General features: G+C 50.0%; 2 protein-coding genes across 3 annotated transcripts; one reads left to right on the forward strand and one right to left on the reverse strand.

Moving 5' to 3' along the window:
* Positions 1-204: 204 nt before the first annotated feature.
* Positions 205-4,267, forward strand: LOC148672366 (low density lipoprotein receptor adapter protein 1). 2 transcript variants are annotated; one of them, XM_088628038.1, is made up of 2 exons: positions 205-805; positions 1,379-4,267. In XM_088628038.1, exons 1-2 carry the CDS (start codon positions 208-210, stop codon positions 1,534-1,536), a joined length of 756 nt encoding a protein of 251 aa, XP_088484164.1. In that variant the 5' UTR covers positions 205-207; the 3' UTR covers positions 1,537-4,267. The 2 variants fall into 2 exon arrangements, with proteins under 2 accessions (XP_088484164.1, XP_088484165.1); XM_088628039.1 differs by having other exon boundaries at positions 1,383-4,267.
* A 928-nt stretch (positions 4,268-5,195) lies between these two features.
* Positions 5,196-13,600, reverse strand: LOC148672367 (uncharacterized). Its single transcript, XM_088628037.1, has 8 exons — positions 13,409-13,600; positions 12,326-12,397; positions 12,084-12,155; positions 11,372-11,502; positions 10,428-10,485; positions 10,102-10,267; positions 8,860-9,057; positions 5,196-5,772 (listed from the first exon to the last, which is right to left on the reverse strand). The coding sequence occupies exons 1-8, from the start codon at positions 13,421-13,423 to the stop codon at positions 5,660-5,662; spliced, it is 825 nt and encodes a 274-aa protein (XP_088484163.1). The 5' UTR covers positions 13,424-13,600; the 3' UTR covers positions 5,196-5,659.
* Between the last annotated feature and the right edge of the window lie 368 nt (positions 13,601-13,968).

Consider the following 13,968-nt stretch of genomic DNA (forward strand, 5'->3'; position numbering starts at 1 on the left):
GTGCGCTGCTCAAGCCGATCTTTCTGACACCTGATGGTCTTTCTCCTTTCCCCTCCCCCCCAGTCGTCCAGCCCCTGTGAATGAGAGAGGGCCTGTCGCCGGCGGAGCCGGAGAAACGGCCCAGGACGCAGGGCGCCTGCCGCGTCGAAGGCCGTCCGCTTGCCGCGGCTGATTTCCTCGGAGCCCCGGTCGTCGAGGCTCGCGGTCATGGCCCTCGGACCCCTGCAGCTGATGCGCACCCTGCGCAACTCCCCCGCCGCCCTGCGCCGCAAGTTCGGCCGCGACCGGACTGAGAGCCTGTCGCACGGAGACCCACTCTTCAAGGTGCACTACCTGGGCATGGAGAAGATCTACTCCCTGGACCTGGAGCAGGCCGAGGAGGCCATCGCGCGGCTGCTGGAGGGGGCGCCGGGCAAGATGGGGAAGGACCACGCGCTGGTGGTGCGCCCGCGCTACGTGGAGGTGAAGGAGATCTCCACCGGCCGGCAGCTGACCAAGACCTACCTGCAGGACATCGCCTACTGCGCCGCCGACACCACCCACCCCAACGTCTTCCTCTACATCTGCAAGCACCGGGCCCAGCAGCTGCAGTGCCGCGTCTTCTGGTGCAGCCGGGCCGAACGGGCGCGAGACATGACGGCCTGCCTGGCCAAGTCCTTCCAGAAGGCGCTGTGCGACTGGCAGGAGGCGGAGGGAGCGGCGCCATTGGCCACTGCCCAGGAGGGAGGGGCCGATGGGGCGGGGTCTCTCGCGACCCCGCCCCCTGATGGGAGGAGCTCCACACTGCCAGCAAACTTCGGGAAAGGTGAGTGGGCATGAGGAGAGACTGAATGTGCATGGGATTGAGCAAGGAGATGGGTATCCCTAGTTCTGGAAAGGCAGGCAGGCAGAGCTGATTGAAAGTGATTTTGCTAGAATAACTCTTTCCATTAAGACCAATTAGACTACTGAATGGCCTCTTACCTGTGAGGGTTATGTTCCAAACATCCAGGGCAGCATATTGCAGATCTAGATGGGCAGCACCAGCCCTTAAGAGGAGAGAGAATTCCATGATGTTTTTAATGCTAATGATTGAGTTTGAATACCTGCAGAGCCTCCCATTCTCTTTATCTGTACTGGCATCATGGACCAGGGGCAAAAATTGCCTAATCTTGACTAAGCCAGGCACCAGCTCAGCTGAGCCGTCCATGCAGGAGTAAGCTTAGAGGAAGCCAGCAGAGCCTGTCCGGTCCAGAGACTGAGCTAGGGACTCGTTAACTCCAGGGCACCGAGCGTGCACCCATAGTCCCGCGCCCTGTCCGGCGCAGGGATTCTGGCTGCGCCGCTGTGCCAGGGCTGCCCACGTCGATGCCACTGAGCTGCTTTCCTTTCTGTGAAGCCAGTTCGCTGGAAGAAGAGGACCCAGGCCTCGCACACGCCCTTCAAGGCCTTCGCCAGGAAGATGGCGGCGGGAGACCGGCGCTCCTGGACGTGAGGCGAGGCCGGCACGGGCCTGGCGCGCACCGCCTCGGGCTGGCGCTGGTCGCCCGCAGCTGAGTGACCGGTGGGACTGGAGGGGGGTGGGCGGGAGGCGCCGAGAGGGATGGACAGGGAGCCGGAAGAGCCGTGGACACCTGCACAGTTCACACACAAACGCCTCCAGCCACCTCTGCCTGACTTTGTGGGACAAGCTTTTTTTTTTTTTTTTTAAAAAGAATTTTACATTTTGTTTTCTCTCCATGTTGTTTTTACGCCGAGTGTTTAAGCTACAAATGCAAGCTGGTCTGTGTTTCTGGGACCGGGGAGAGGAGGATAAATAGAGGTACGGTGCCCCAAACCAAAACGGATCTCCGATCTCCTCGGGAAGATGGAGTGAGAGAGAGAGAGGGAAACTCTGGGGTCCCTTTCCGTCCTCCCCGATAAGTCCCGTGTTCCAGCCACCGCCGGAACCTCTATCGAAATGGAGTCGCTGGATCCAGTTCACTTTCCTGTCGTTTTCTTTGGGAAAGCCCCGGGGGGCTGCCGGTCTCCACACGTCCTGTTACAGCTGCTCGTTCTACAGCCGCCAGTGTGGGTGCCCCCCTCTTTTTCCTTGGGTGAGGGGGCTCGACAGTTCGCTCGCGAGCTCCTGGTGCACGTCGGGGCTTGCTGCCCTTCCTCGCGCGTTTCGTCTCCACAGGCTTCCCCGCTCGTGCAATGTCTGTGGCGTGTTTTAGAGCTGCTGGGAGAGACGACTAACGCAGTTCTCCCGCTGTCGGGGCCCGGTGCAGCTCCGTGCTGTCCGGCCGGAGTGCGCCGCCTCATGGCGCCTTGCCCCACTGACGCGCAGTTCCCCAGAGTTTCCGTTTCGTGAATAACGAACGGCTCCGTGGGTGGCTTTTAAAAAAAAAACCCCGAATCACCCGTTAATCTGCCCGTGATGTTCAGAGCCGCCCCACGGGCACCTCAAGCGCACGTTTGATGTTCGACGTTCAGGCGTTCGACGTTCTTTCTTCACCGCTTGTCTTTCCGAAGCTACAACCGATAGACTTAGTCGAAACGTATAAGTTCGTTGAAACGGTCAATGAAGGTCACTGCCCGTCTTGAGCGCAGCCCCCGTCCTCCCTCAGACAGGACCGTCTTGTAGGGAGCGAGGCAGAAGGCGGGGTACAGCGAACAGCTCTGTGGAACTGACGCATTGTCATTACCTCCTCCTCTCTGACCCCCCCAAAACCCTTGGCCCTTCGCGCATGTGTGTGGGGGAGGGCGAGGGCGCTCTGAAGTGCACAAAGTGGAATTCTCAAAAAAAATAAATAATTAAATCTCCCCTCCTCAAAGAATCACAGAATGTACCCTGGCAGCTTTTAAAAAACATTTATCTTTGGCTTCTTGACCGAAGCAGTTGGGCACAAGTTCAGTTATTTTCAGGACATGCCTGTTTTTTTTTTTTTTGTTCATGGTGGCACTCTGGAATGCAGCAGTTCTGGTATTTTGTTGTTGTTGTTGTTGTTTCTTCTCTTACCACAGTGTTTGCTGTTATGTAACCCAATACGTTCTCTCCTGTCAAGCGCCTCTGGGAAGGAGGGAGGGGGATGGGGAGGGGGCGCTGTTCTCTAGTCCAGTGACGCCTCCAGGAAACACTTCAGTAGCGTGATCTCCTCATGCGCGATGGGTTCGGGAATCGACTTGAGCCCCTCGCGATGCCCGACTCTGGGACGGGAGTTTTAGCTTCGCGCCACGAACTCGAACAGGAACTCGCGGTGTCGAATATTCGGCCACACGCGGCTGAGAGCCCGGCGGAGGCAGCCGGCCCCGGGCGCCGCAGGGAACGGAGCACGCCCAGTCAGCGGGCATCGGGACCGGCTGTGTGCCAAGGAGCCAGTCGGCGCTGTCCTGCTACAGGGATCTCACAGGCAAATGAGACCGCTCATCGGCCGAAAGGCACCACTAAGGAAACGCCTCATCCGGTTCGCTTCCCAAATCCAGCGGCCTGTTTGCCAGCTTTCCCCTTTCCTTAACCCCGGCCGCACCCCCAGCGCGGCGGACAGCTGGGCTCGGACCTGTGGTTGGGATTCTTGATGTCGAGAGCGGCGGAGACATTGCTTTCCACCTCGCGTTGCGGCATGGGGTGCCAAACTCTAGACCCCTCAAAATGCACCAAGCATGTTCTTATCGGGCCAAAACAAATTCAACAGCTCTCCCCTCCCACTGGATTGGGGATTCCTGAATACGCGTGTCTGTATGTGCATTTCATGCCAAGTTCTAAAGTGATCAGTTAAATCTCTTTCTGGTGTTTTGTTCAGTGTTCTGTTAGTTGGCAGGTAGATAATCGAAGTGTCATTAGTTCTGCTGTTACAAAAAAAACATCAAATGCAGTCCTGTAAACTTTTCCTGTTTGCTTCAGAGCTGATGGTAAAGCAGTGACCTCTGCTGGTCAAGATAAACACTGCGGGTTCCTTGTGTGTATTGTATATGCCCTGCTTGTTCTGTGGTTTTATCACCTAAGTGCTGCCACCTGCCGTCGGGAACGTATACTGCATATATACGCTATGTTGAAAGGTTCAGCTTGAATTTAGGGGGAATTTAAGAATTTCTTACCCTAACCCAATGTTACCAATGTCAATGTCTGGACTATGTTCAGAAAAGGCTTTTAATTTATTTTGCATTTAGTATTAAAGGTATCCTTAAGTAAATAGGACGATTCCTGTTTCTTGGGAAGAAAAGTCACCTGTTATTTTTATTTTGAATAGTTTTTTTATATATATTTGAATGTATTTTATGGAATATTAAAGTCTTATGATTTTATACAGTAATTGTGTCAGTGTTTTCTTTGGCACTGCTGAGTTAACTTGATCCCGCCCAAGGAGACTGATATTACTTCCTTACACCTATATCACGCTTTCCTGGACACTCCACTCAAAGCGCTTTACAGGTAATGGGGATCCCCTCCACCACCACCAGTGTGCAGCCCCACCTGGATGATGCGATAGCAGCCATAGTGCACCAGTACTCTCACCACACACCAGCTCTCAGTGGGGAGGAGAACAGAGTGATGAAGCCAGTTCAGAGATGGGGGCCATGATTGGTAAAGGCCTGGGGAAAAATTGGCCAGGGCACTGAGGTAACACCCTACTTTTTTCAAGAAATGCCCCAGGATTTTAAAGGACTAAAGAGAGTCAAGACCTCGGTTTTATGTCTCATCCGAAGGACGGCACCTTTTGACAGTATATTGTCTCCCTCACTTTACAGGGGCACTAGGACCCACACATACCACGGGGTGAGTGTCCCCTGCTGGCCCAGCAGCAACCTCAGCTTTCCTAGGAGGTCTCCCATCCAGTTACTGGCCAGGCTCACACCTACTGAGCTTCAGCAGCTTGGCAGCTGTGAGTTGCAGGGTGATACAGTGGCAGGCTACGACATACACACTGAAGGACAGACTCTGCACGGGGTTTCTGTGAAGGTGCTGTCTGATCGGCCATTTCGATCTGATCAGTGTTGACTCCCCTGAAAGGCAGGCACCTTGTCTGGGCGGGTCGGAGTTGTGCTTCAGCCTCCATTTGATCACCTTCACCGAAGATCCCAGAGTGGGGAGGCAACAGGGGAGAGGAGTGCAGTAGAAAGCACTATCAGCTGGGACAGAGGCGACAACCACAGTTCCTTCCTCCAGGGAAGAAAGACTACCTGAGCGCGCACAGAGCTGCCCGTTCACTGAGGGAAGGAAACAGAGGGACGAGCACTTCACGGTTGTTTTCGGGTTCGGTTTATTGGTCCTGATCTCCTGCAAAAAAAATAAGGGTTTTGATTTTAGGAGTTCCACTTGATTTCCTCTTTGGAGTAAAAGGGCAAATGCTCAGGAAAGCACTGTAGTCTCTCCTTGCCAATCAGAAGATTCATTCCTGTTAATATTAATGTGGTCAGGGGCTAATTGTGTGGCTGTGCTTGCAGTCTGCTTTCTGGATGTCGGCACTGCTGCAGCAATGCAGGGATGAAGGCTTGATGCTCCCCAGCCTAAAGCAGGGTTTTCCAGGCCTGCTGATGTACTGTTCACCCATTTGAAAGTGCTACAGCGATCTGTTTCAGGTCTGGAAATCTCAGATTTGGAACCATCTTTTTAAGAGCCAAACATATAATTTAATTGTGTTCAAATTAGCAATTCGATACTCTGGTTTTCAGTGTTAGTCCCTGGAACGGTCTGTTTTCTTCAGTCCTCCTCCGGCTCTCCCTTGGTGACCTGACCGCTGTCCGACGCCCTCTGCTGGACGTCCCACAGAGCGCGCACGTGGAGCCGGTGCAGGCTGTCCAGGTCCTCGGTCACTGCGTGGAGAGGATGGAGCCAGTGAGGTCACGCGTAAGCGCACACGCGTGTCAGGGGGGCGCAAGCTCGCCCTGCCCCTGCTGGGACTGGGGTCCCGGTCACTGGGGGGCTCCGAGCATGCAGTGTGCCCGTGTCTAGACAGCAGGCTGCTCCCACAAGCATGAAGAACACCTCCCAGGGTACCGATTCATGGTATTAAAAATGGATATACTACCAAAATCAGTCATTGTGTTCTCTTTCCTGGTTTTCTTACCCATTCAAATGATTAAATCGACAAAATGCAACAATACCAATTATTAACAATAATTGCTTATGCTTTTATAGTACTTTTCTGGATGCTCCACTCAGAGCACTTTACAGGTAATGGGGACTCCCCTCCACCACCACCAGTGTGCAGCTCCACCTGGATGATGCGACGGCAGCCATAGTGCACCAGTACTCTCCCCACACACCAGCTCTCAGTGGGGAGGAGAACAGAGTAATGAAGGCAGTTCAGAGATGGGGATTATTAGGCCATTATTGGTACAGGGGAAAATTTGGTCAAGACACCAGGGTAACACCCCTACTCTTTTCGAGAAACACCCTGGGATTTTTAATTTCCACAGAGTCAGGACCTCGGTTTTATGTCTCATCCAAAGGATGGCGCCTTTTTTTACCATATAGTGTCCCCATCACTATACTGGGTCATTAGGATCCACAGAGACTGTATAATAATGTACATAATGTACATTATCAGGCCTGGAGAGATTACTTATCTGATTATAAGGTTACTATAGAGTCTGCTAGATCCACCTACTTCTCTCACATCATTGAAAATCACCAAAACAATCCCAGACATCTTTTCTCCACCATCAACAGACTGCTCAAGCCAAACTGCCCCACCACATTACCTGCCTCATCACAACTTTGCAACACATTCTTAGATTTCTTTAGTTCTAAGATTGACAACATCCGGCATCACATTCTCTCCACTACGGATATAATTTCCACACCTCCTCCCTCCTCATCCAACTTCTCTGGTTCCCGTCTCTCCAGCTTCTCTCTTCTTGACTCAGCATCCCTAAACAAACTAGTTACGCGCATGAAACCCACCACATCTATTTTAGATCCCATTCCCACCACTTTATTCCAGTCCTGTTTCTCTTCTCTCTGTCCCATTATCCTCAATATAATACATGAATCCTTGAGCACCGGCATTGTACCAACGGTCCTCAAAACTGCTGCTATTACCCCAGTGCCAAAGAAGCCTAACATGGCTCTCGACAATCTTAACAACTTTCGCCCCATCTCCAACTTACCCTTTCTCTCTAAAATTCTAGAACGTGCTGTCACACTTCAGTTACATAACCACCTCATGACAAACAACCTTTTCGAACCCCTCCAATCTGGCTTCCGTCAACTTCACAGCACAGAAACCGCCCTAGTCAAAGTCACCAACGATCTCCCAATAGCTTCTGATTCTGGTTCTCTTTCCATACTCATCCTTCTTGATCTCAGTGCTGCCTTTGACACTCTTGACCATAACATCTTACTTTCTCGTCTCGAGACTGTGTTTGAAGTCTCTGACACTGCCCTCAAAAGTCCTACCTCACTGATCGCTGTCACTTTGTCTCTCTCAATGGGTACAGGTCTGAAATTGGTCTTGTCAAGTCTGGTGTCCCCCAGGGCTCAATACTGGGCCCCTTGCTCTTCAGCATTTACATGTTCCCACTTGGTCATCTTTTAAGATCACATGGCCTCAGCTTTCATTTTTACGCTGACGATACTCAAATATACATCCATACCAAACCCGACACTGATGTGGCTGTCTCTATTCTATCTAATTGCATCTCTGACATAAAAATTTGGATGACTCAAAACTTCCTTCATCTTAACTGTGACAAGACTGAAGTCATGCTTATTGGTACCCCCCATCAACTTCGAAAAGCCAGTCCTGTAACCCTGTCTGTAGATGGCTCTGTACTTGAGCTTCAATCAAAATTGAAAAACCTTGGGGTTATATTCGATTCTGGCTTAACATTCGACCCACATGTACAGCATACTGTCAAAACATCTTTTTTTCACCCTAGAAATATCGCAAGACTACGCCCTATGCTATCATTAACTGTGGCTGAAAAGCTGATCAACATATTTGTATTCTCTCGAATTGACTACTGCAATGCTCTACTCCCTGGGGTATCTAAATCTACTCTGAACAAGCTGCAGTATGTCCAAAATTCAGCAGCCAGAATCCTGACCAGGTCTAGTGCAAGTGTTCACATTACTCCTATCCTGGAGTCCTTGCACTGGCTTCCGGTCAAATTCCGCGTAGACTTTAAAATCCTCATGCTCACCTACAAGGCTTTACATGGCTTGGCACCTCAATACCTGTCTGAACTTTTATCGCCGTACTCCCCACCTTGCAACCTCCGCTCTTCAAATTCTGCCCTCCTTACTGTCCCCCAAGCCCGTCTACATTGTATGGGCGACAGGGCCTTCTCCTGCTATGCCCCCAAGCTCTGGAACTCTTTGCCCAAGGATATTAGAGAGTCACCTTCTCTAAACTCCTTCAAATCCAGACTCAAAACCTTCTTCTTCAGAAAAGCCTTTACTTAACTGGTTCCATTCTTCACCCCTCTGCTCTTCTTGATACCACCTTCCACGGTCTCCTCTATTGTTATTGTTGTATTGTTGTAATTATACTTGTGTCCTGTCTTGTGAAATTTTCTTATTTATTGTTGTAGTCTTCTTATTTATTGTTATTGTCATCCTGTAAAGCGCTTTGAGAAGCCACCTTTAAAGGCGCTATATAAAATAAAGTTTATTATTATTATTAATAAAATAACCTAAAATATTATATTAATTTTTATTTTACATTATATTATTTTATAAAATAATAATATAAAATACACTTTAATATAACAAAATATTATACTGAAACTATTAAATGGTGCATTTTTGCCAATAATGTATAATACTAATATAATATAATAATATTATTGGAAACGAGATCTGACTGTAGACTGTTGTTTTAAGACTGCAAATACAGCTGACCCTGAATGTGTGCATTGACATTTACTGTGGTCCCTGTGTCTGGCCACACCCACCCCTGCTGTAGTAGGGCTCCTCCCGGTTGCCGTGGACAACGATCATCTCCAGGAAGTTGATGAGGGCCCCCGACCCCAGGAAGCGCTCGGCAAGGGGCAGGCGCTCCAGGTACCGCAGGTCCAGGGCGAAGGGGTTGATGGGAGCAGGAGTGGTGCACAGCGTCACCAGCTCACTGACCATGTCCCACACTCGCGTGCCTGACCGGGGCAACCGCAGAGAGAGAGAGGGAGAGGTGAGAAAAGATGCAGGTGAGAGTGTATAATTATAATAATAATGAGGAAGAAGAAGAAAAAGGTAATGGTGACTCCCTTCCACCAATGTGCAACAGCACCTGGATGATGCGACGGCAGCCATAATGCACCAGTACTCTCCCCACACACCAGCTATCAGTGGGGAGGAGAACAGAGTGATGAAGCCAGTTCAGAGAGGGGGATTATTATAAGGCTGTGATTGGTAAAGGCCAGGGGGAAATATGGCCAGGACACTGAGGTCACACTCCTACTCTTTTCAAGAAACACCCTGGGTTTTTATTGAACACAGAGATTCAGGACCTCAGGATCTCATCGAAAGGACGGAGCCTTTTTTCTCACAGTGTAGTGTCCCTGTCACTATACTGGGGAATTAGGACCCACACAGACTGCAGGATGAGCGCCCTCTAAGGAGCAACCTTAGCTTTCCCAGGAGGACTCTCATCTAGGTACTGGCCAGGATCACACCTGCTGAGCTTCAATGCGATGGGAAGTTGGGAGTTGCAGGGTGATGTAGCTGCTGGCAAAATTCAAAGTTGCTCTAACAGCATGATATTACTGACAGCTAAAACAATTACTGACTTCACAGACGTAAACTACCATTGCAATTTCCTATAAACCAGGGACAAGCAACTCTAATCCATATGGGCCTATGGCCTGTGGAATGTAGACTATTATAATAGTTTAAGTGACCTAACAATTGGGAAAAGATGATCATAGTTTTCTAGCTCTTATCCATTTGTGTGAAAAGAACCTCTAAAACCCACAGAGTGCATCTTTAAATGAGAAGCTTCTTACGAGTTTGAAAAAGCATATAAACTGCTCCAGTTATGTTTAAATGAGCTCATCTGGATTGTTAAAAGCTGAGCTGGAAGGAAAACCTGCAGCGAGCGAGACAGCCATTCCAGAAACAGAGTTGTGCATGCCTGCTTTAAAGCAAGGTCCTCTGTTTCAGTGCAGCCGGGCTCTGGACAGGTGCCTTCTCAAGCTTACCATGTGTGCTCCATTCAGCAATGGACTTCAGCTTCATGGGCGTGTCCCTGACGAACGAATCAGCCCCTCCGATGTTCACAAGCCGCTCATGATTGGACCGTATCCAAGCGTAGGGGCGGCCATACTTGGCGTAGCCAGCCAATAAGAAGAGGGTGCAGTTCATTTCCTGCAGAAGGGTAAGAGATGACTGGGATGAGAACTCCTAGGCAAATCCTTCATCGTTTCACCAGTATGCAGTGGAAGAAAGTCCTTCACTGCAACTTGGCCAGAGGGGGAACAATGAAATCCAACCATGCCTGAGACACATGAGGAACATGCAGACTTACTGGCACAGCAATCTCTCGGTCGCTGGGGGAGGCAGGGAGAAGATAACCCTCGCTGATCCTGGTGAGACAGGGAGAAAGAGAAAAAGACAGGAAGCACATCACTGTTCCATAAACAAGCTGGACATTGTACTGTTTTCTTTGTGGGTTGGCTGATATCTGTTTCACTGATTGCTATTTCTGGTAATGGCGTGATGCAGATCAAAACATCTTAACAGGACAAGTTCAGCTCTCTTCTTGCTTAGGTCTGGAGCAGCTGACGATTCAAGAGGGGCCTGGTAACCCCACCAACCTATGATTCCCCCAGCCTAGAGCTGAATTTAACTGTTTCCTCTTGATTGTGCGGAGCTGTAGGTAAAGACATAGCTTGCAATTTAATGGGCACCACAAAATCAAGCAGCCCCAAATGTACTGCACACCAGATAAATACTACAGGACTCCAGTTGGTCAAGCTGTGGAATAAGAAGGGAAAAGATGGAAAAGGCCAATGTCGCACCAACTCCTGCAACAACAGGAGCCACTTGACACTCAAAGGCAGTTCAGCTCAGAGACAGCAGCTGTTTCACTCCTCAACAGGCTCCTCAGTCACCCCCAGCATGCACACTGGAGCCTCTTGTGTTAAATTCATCATAGTGGCACATGTTCATCCCACCTTGGCCTTGAGGCCAATTCAAATGTGTGCTTTGCATGAGTGCCTTTTGAAGGAAGGGCTTTGCATTTTCAAAACCTGCCATGAGCGTGTTTTAAAAATGTCCCCCACCCCTCCTGTGTTTTGACTTCGTGCTGAAAGCTAATTTGAGCTGTTGTGTGGGTTCTTTAAATTCTTGAATACATTTTGCGGCACAAAGGGTGGAAGTTCAGACCATTTTAAAATATGCCAAGGTTGCATAATGTTTATTCGGATGGCCAAAAAGTGCTGTGGGATGAGAGACGCAGGGGTCACCCACCTGTTCAAGAGCAGTAATGCCTGCTCGTCCCGGGACAGGTCTCTAGCATTCCCACTGGAGCTTGTGCTGCTGCTGCTGCTGGAGCTGGGAGAGGAGGCCATGGAGCCTGGGAATCCGGGAGACCTCCAGCCCTGCCAGGACCACAAACCCAGAGTCACAACGCTTTGCTGCCAGCGCACAGCCAGCCCTACTGCACTGGCACTGCAAAGAGCTCGAGTCCTGTGCTGGCCAGGGAGAAAACCGTGTGCCGAGAGGCGAGGCACTGGTAGTGAAGGAGGCGGTGTGGGCTCATGGCTAGAGCCGAGGCACTGAGAGAGAGGGAGGCAGTATGGGGTCATGGTTAGAGCCGAGGCACTGGGAGAGAGGGAGGAAGTATGGGGTCATGGTTAGAGCCGAGGCACTGGGAGTGAAGGGGAGAGGCAGTGTGGGCTTGTGGGGAGAGCTCGGGCTGGGAGTGAGGGAGGGAGTGTGGGCTTGCGGTTAGAGCCGAGGCACTGGGAGAGAGGGAGAGAGGCAGTGTGGGCTCTTAGTGAGATCTGAGGCACTGGGAGAGAGGGAGAGAGGCAGTGTGGGCTCTTAGTGAGATCTGAGGCACTGGGAGAGAGGGAGAGAGGCAGTGTGGACTCAGGGGTAAAGTAGCTGAGATTGGTGTGTGGTTCCAGCTTATTCAGCAGAGAGCCTGGGAATCTGGAGCCCACAAACCAGTACCCACCAGATCCTCATTAACTACAGTCAGGAGCAGCTCCTCTCTCCCTCTTAGCCAGGGCTGAAAGTACCGGAAGCCCTGGAGAGACAACAGCAGAAGGTCAAGAGGAGAAAAAGGGTTTCCTCATATGCACTCTGCTAAACGGACCCACAGACAGCCCTGCACGACCAGGTCACTCACCAACAGCACGGTACTGACCCACAAACACCTCCGCACGTTTAACTAACTCATAATAGAACTCAACTGACCTGCAGTGACCCCAGTGTGGCCAGATCAGTGAGAAAGGGCTGCAGTCTCCTCTTCTGCTCCATCTCCTGGTTCTACAAGCCAGTGGACAAGAGCACGTCAGTGAGTAACAGAGACAATCGATATATGATCAATAATGGTAACCTAACTGTACAACAACAGCCACTTGAACATGAAACCAACAACAGACCTCACTCATCTGTGGAGCTGTGGTCAGGGGTCTGGGCTTGTACCTCGAAATCCCAGGTGAGACAGTACTGTGGTACCTCTATTGCTCCAGTAAAACACTGGGCTGTGTAAATGGGTGCAGATGTAAACTGTTTGGATTAAAGCAGCAGGCACATACATTAATAATATAAAAACATTTTTTAAAAGAAGTGTCCTGAATGTTTATTGTGAGCGGAATTACGCTTAAGTTTAACAATCGCAGTAGTCTCAGTAAGAGGAAGATATTTGTAGCAGGTCCAATAGACGGAGGTGTAGGTGTCATTAAAGATGACAGTGACGTCGCTGTTAGCTGTTAGTGTTTTGGGTCTGGGTTTGAGTAACCGCCTGTGGGGGGGGGGGTTCGCATGCTCGCCAGGACTTCTCGCTCCGGTTTCCTCTCCCCCCCACCCATGCCGGATACGTCACTTTCTCCGTTAGATCATTCGCTGAATCTCCTCTTTCTACAGAACGTGACGTCATATACATTTGCCGCATGACGTTACAATAGGAGAATTTAATATAAGGGATATGAATCAGAGTCGGTATTGATAAGTGAACGTAGTAAAGAAGACCTCACCTCTAGTATTCAAAAACTGATTTGCACTATACTAGCCCCAAACAGATCCGATTTAGTAACCATAGCAACCCGATGCCATTCGTTTATTAAAATAACAGCTGTCATCAGTGAGGCATAGTCTATAAAAAGATTAAATCACATTAATATTCATATTCTTTCTCTTGTATGAATTATAGCGCAAATATAACGTTTTTTTTTAGACCTTTAAAAAAATGGCATGGTTATCCATCCGCAATTGCCCTGCTTAATTCGTGTTTATCACACGACGCTTGTATCTATTAGGCCGTTGCTGCCGACTTACATTATCGGTGCTCATTTCCCGGCCTCCTGGCAAAGCGACGGAACGAGGACCGAGGGTGTTTGTCCAGGCTCCCCGGACAAGCGGCGGCTCCTCCCCAGAAGCGGAGCCCAGGCTGCGCCGCCGCCCCGTGTCCCGCTCACACGCACGGCTCGCTGGTCCAGCCTCAACCCGCGCCTCAGCCTCGTCATCTCCCCCCCCCCGCAGAACCCGTGTGCTGGAGGAAGAGATTGTCTGCATGTTAGCCAGCGCCGGATAAGCGTGTTGTACTTGCTGTATCAAAGCGATCTCAAACGCCTACCTTTTTATATATACATTATTATTATTATGTAGTTCACAGCATAGTGTAATTAAACGGTATTGTAAATAAAGTAGAAATTAAACACAGTGTAAATAAACAAGTACAAGTGTTGTATAAGAATTATAGTCTATTCATAATGTAATAACATGGTCTAATAAAGGCAGGTAAACATGTATTGGCAGGCATTGGCAGCATGATTTATTCCAGGCTGAAAAGAAAAGAGACATAACGTCCAGAACACGAGGTGTCCTGAAGAAGGCTC

The sequence above is a fragment of the Lepisosteus platostomus genome, chromosome 4 (assembly GCF_059453375.1).
Source record: "Lepisosteus platostomus isolate fLepPlt1 chromosome 4, fLepPlt1.hap1, whole genome shotgun sequence".
Classification (NCBI taxonomy): Eukaryota; Metazoa; Chordata; class Actinopteri; order Semionotiformes; family Lepisosteidae; genus Lepisosteus; species Lepisosteus platostomus.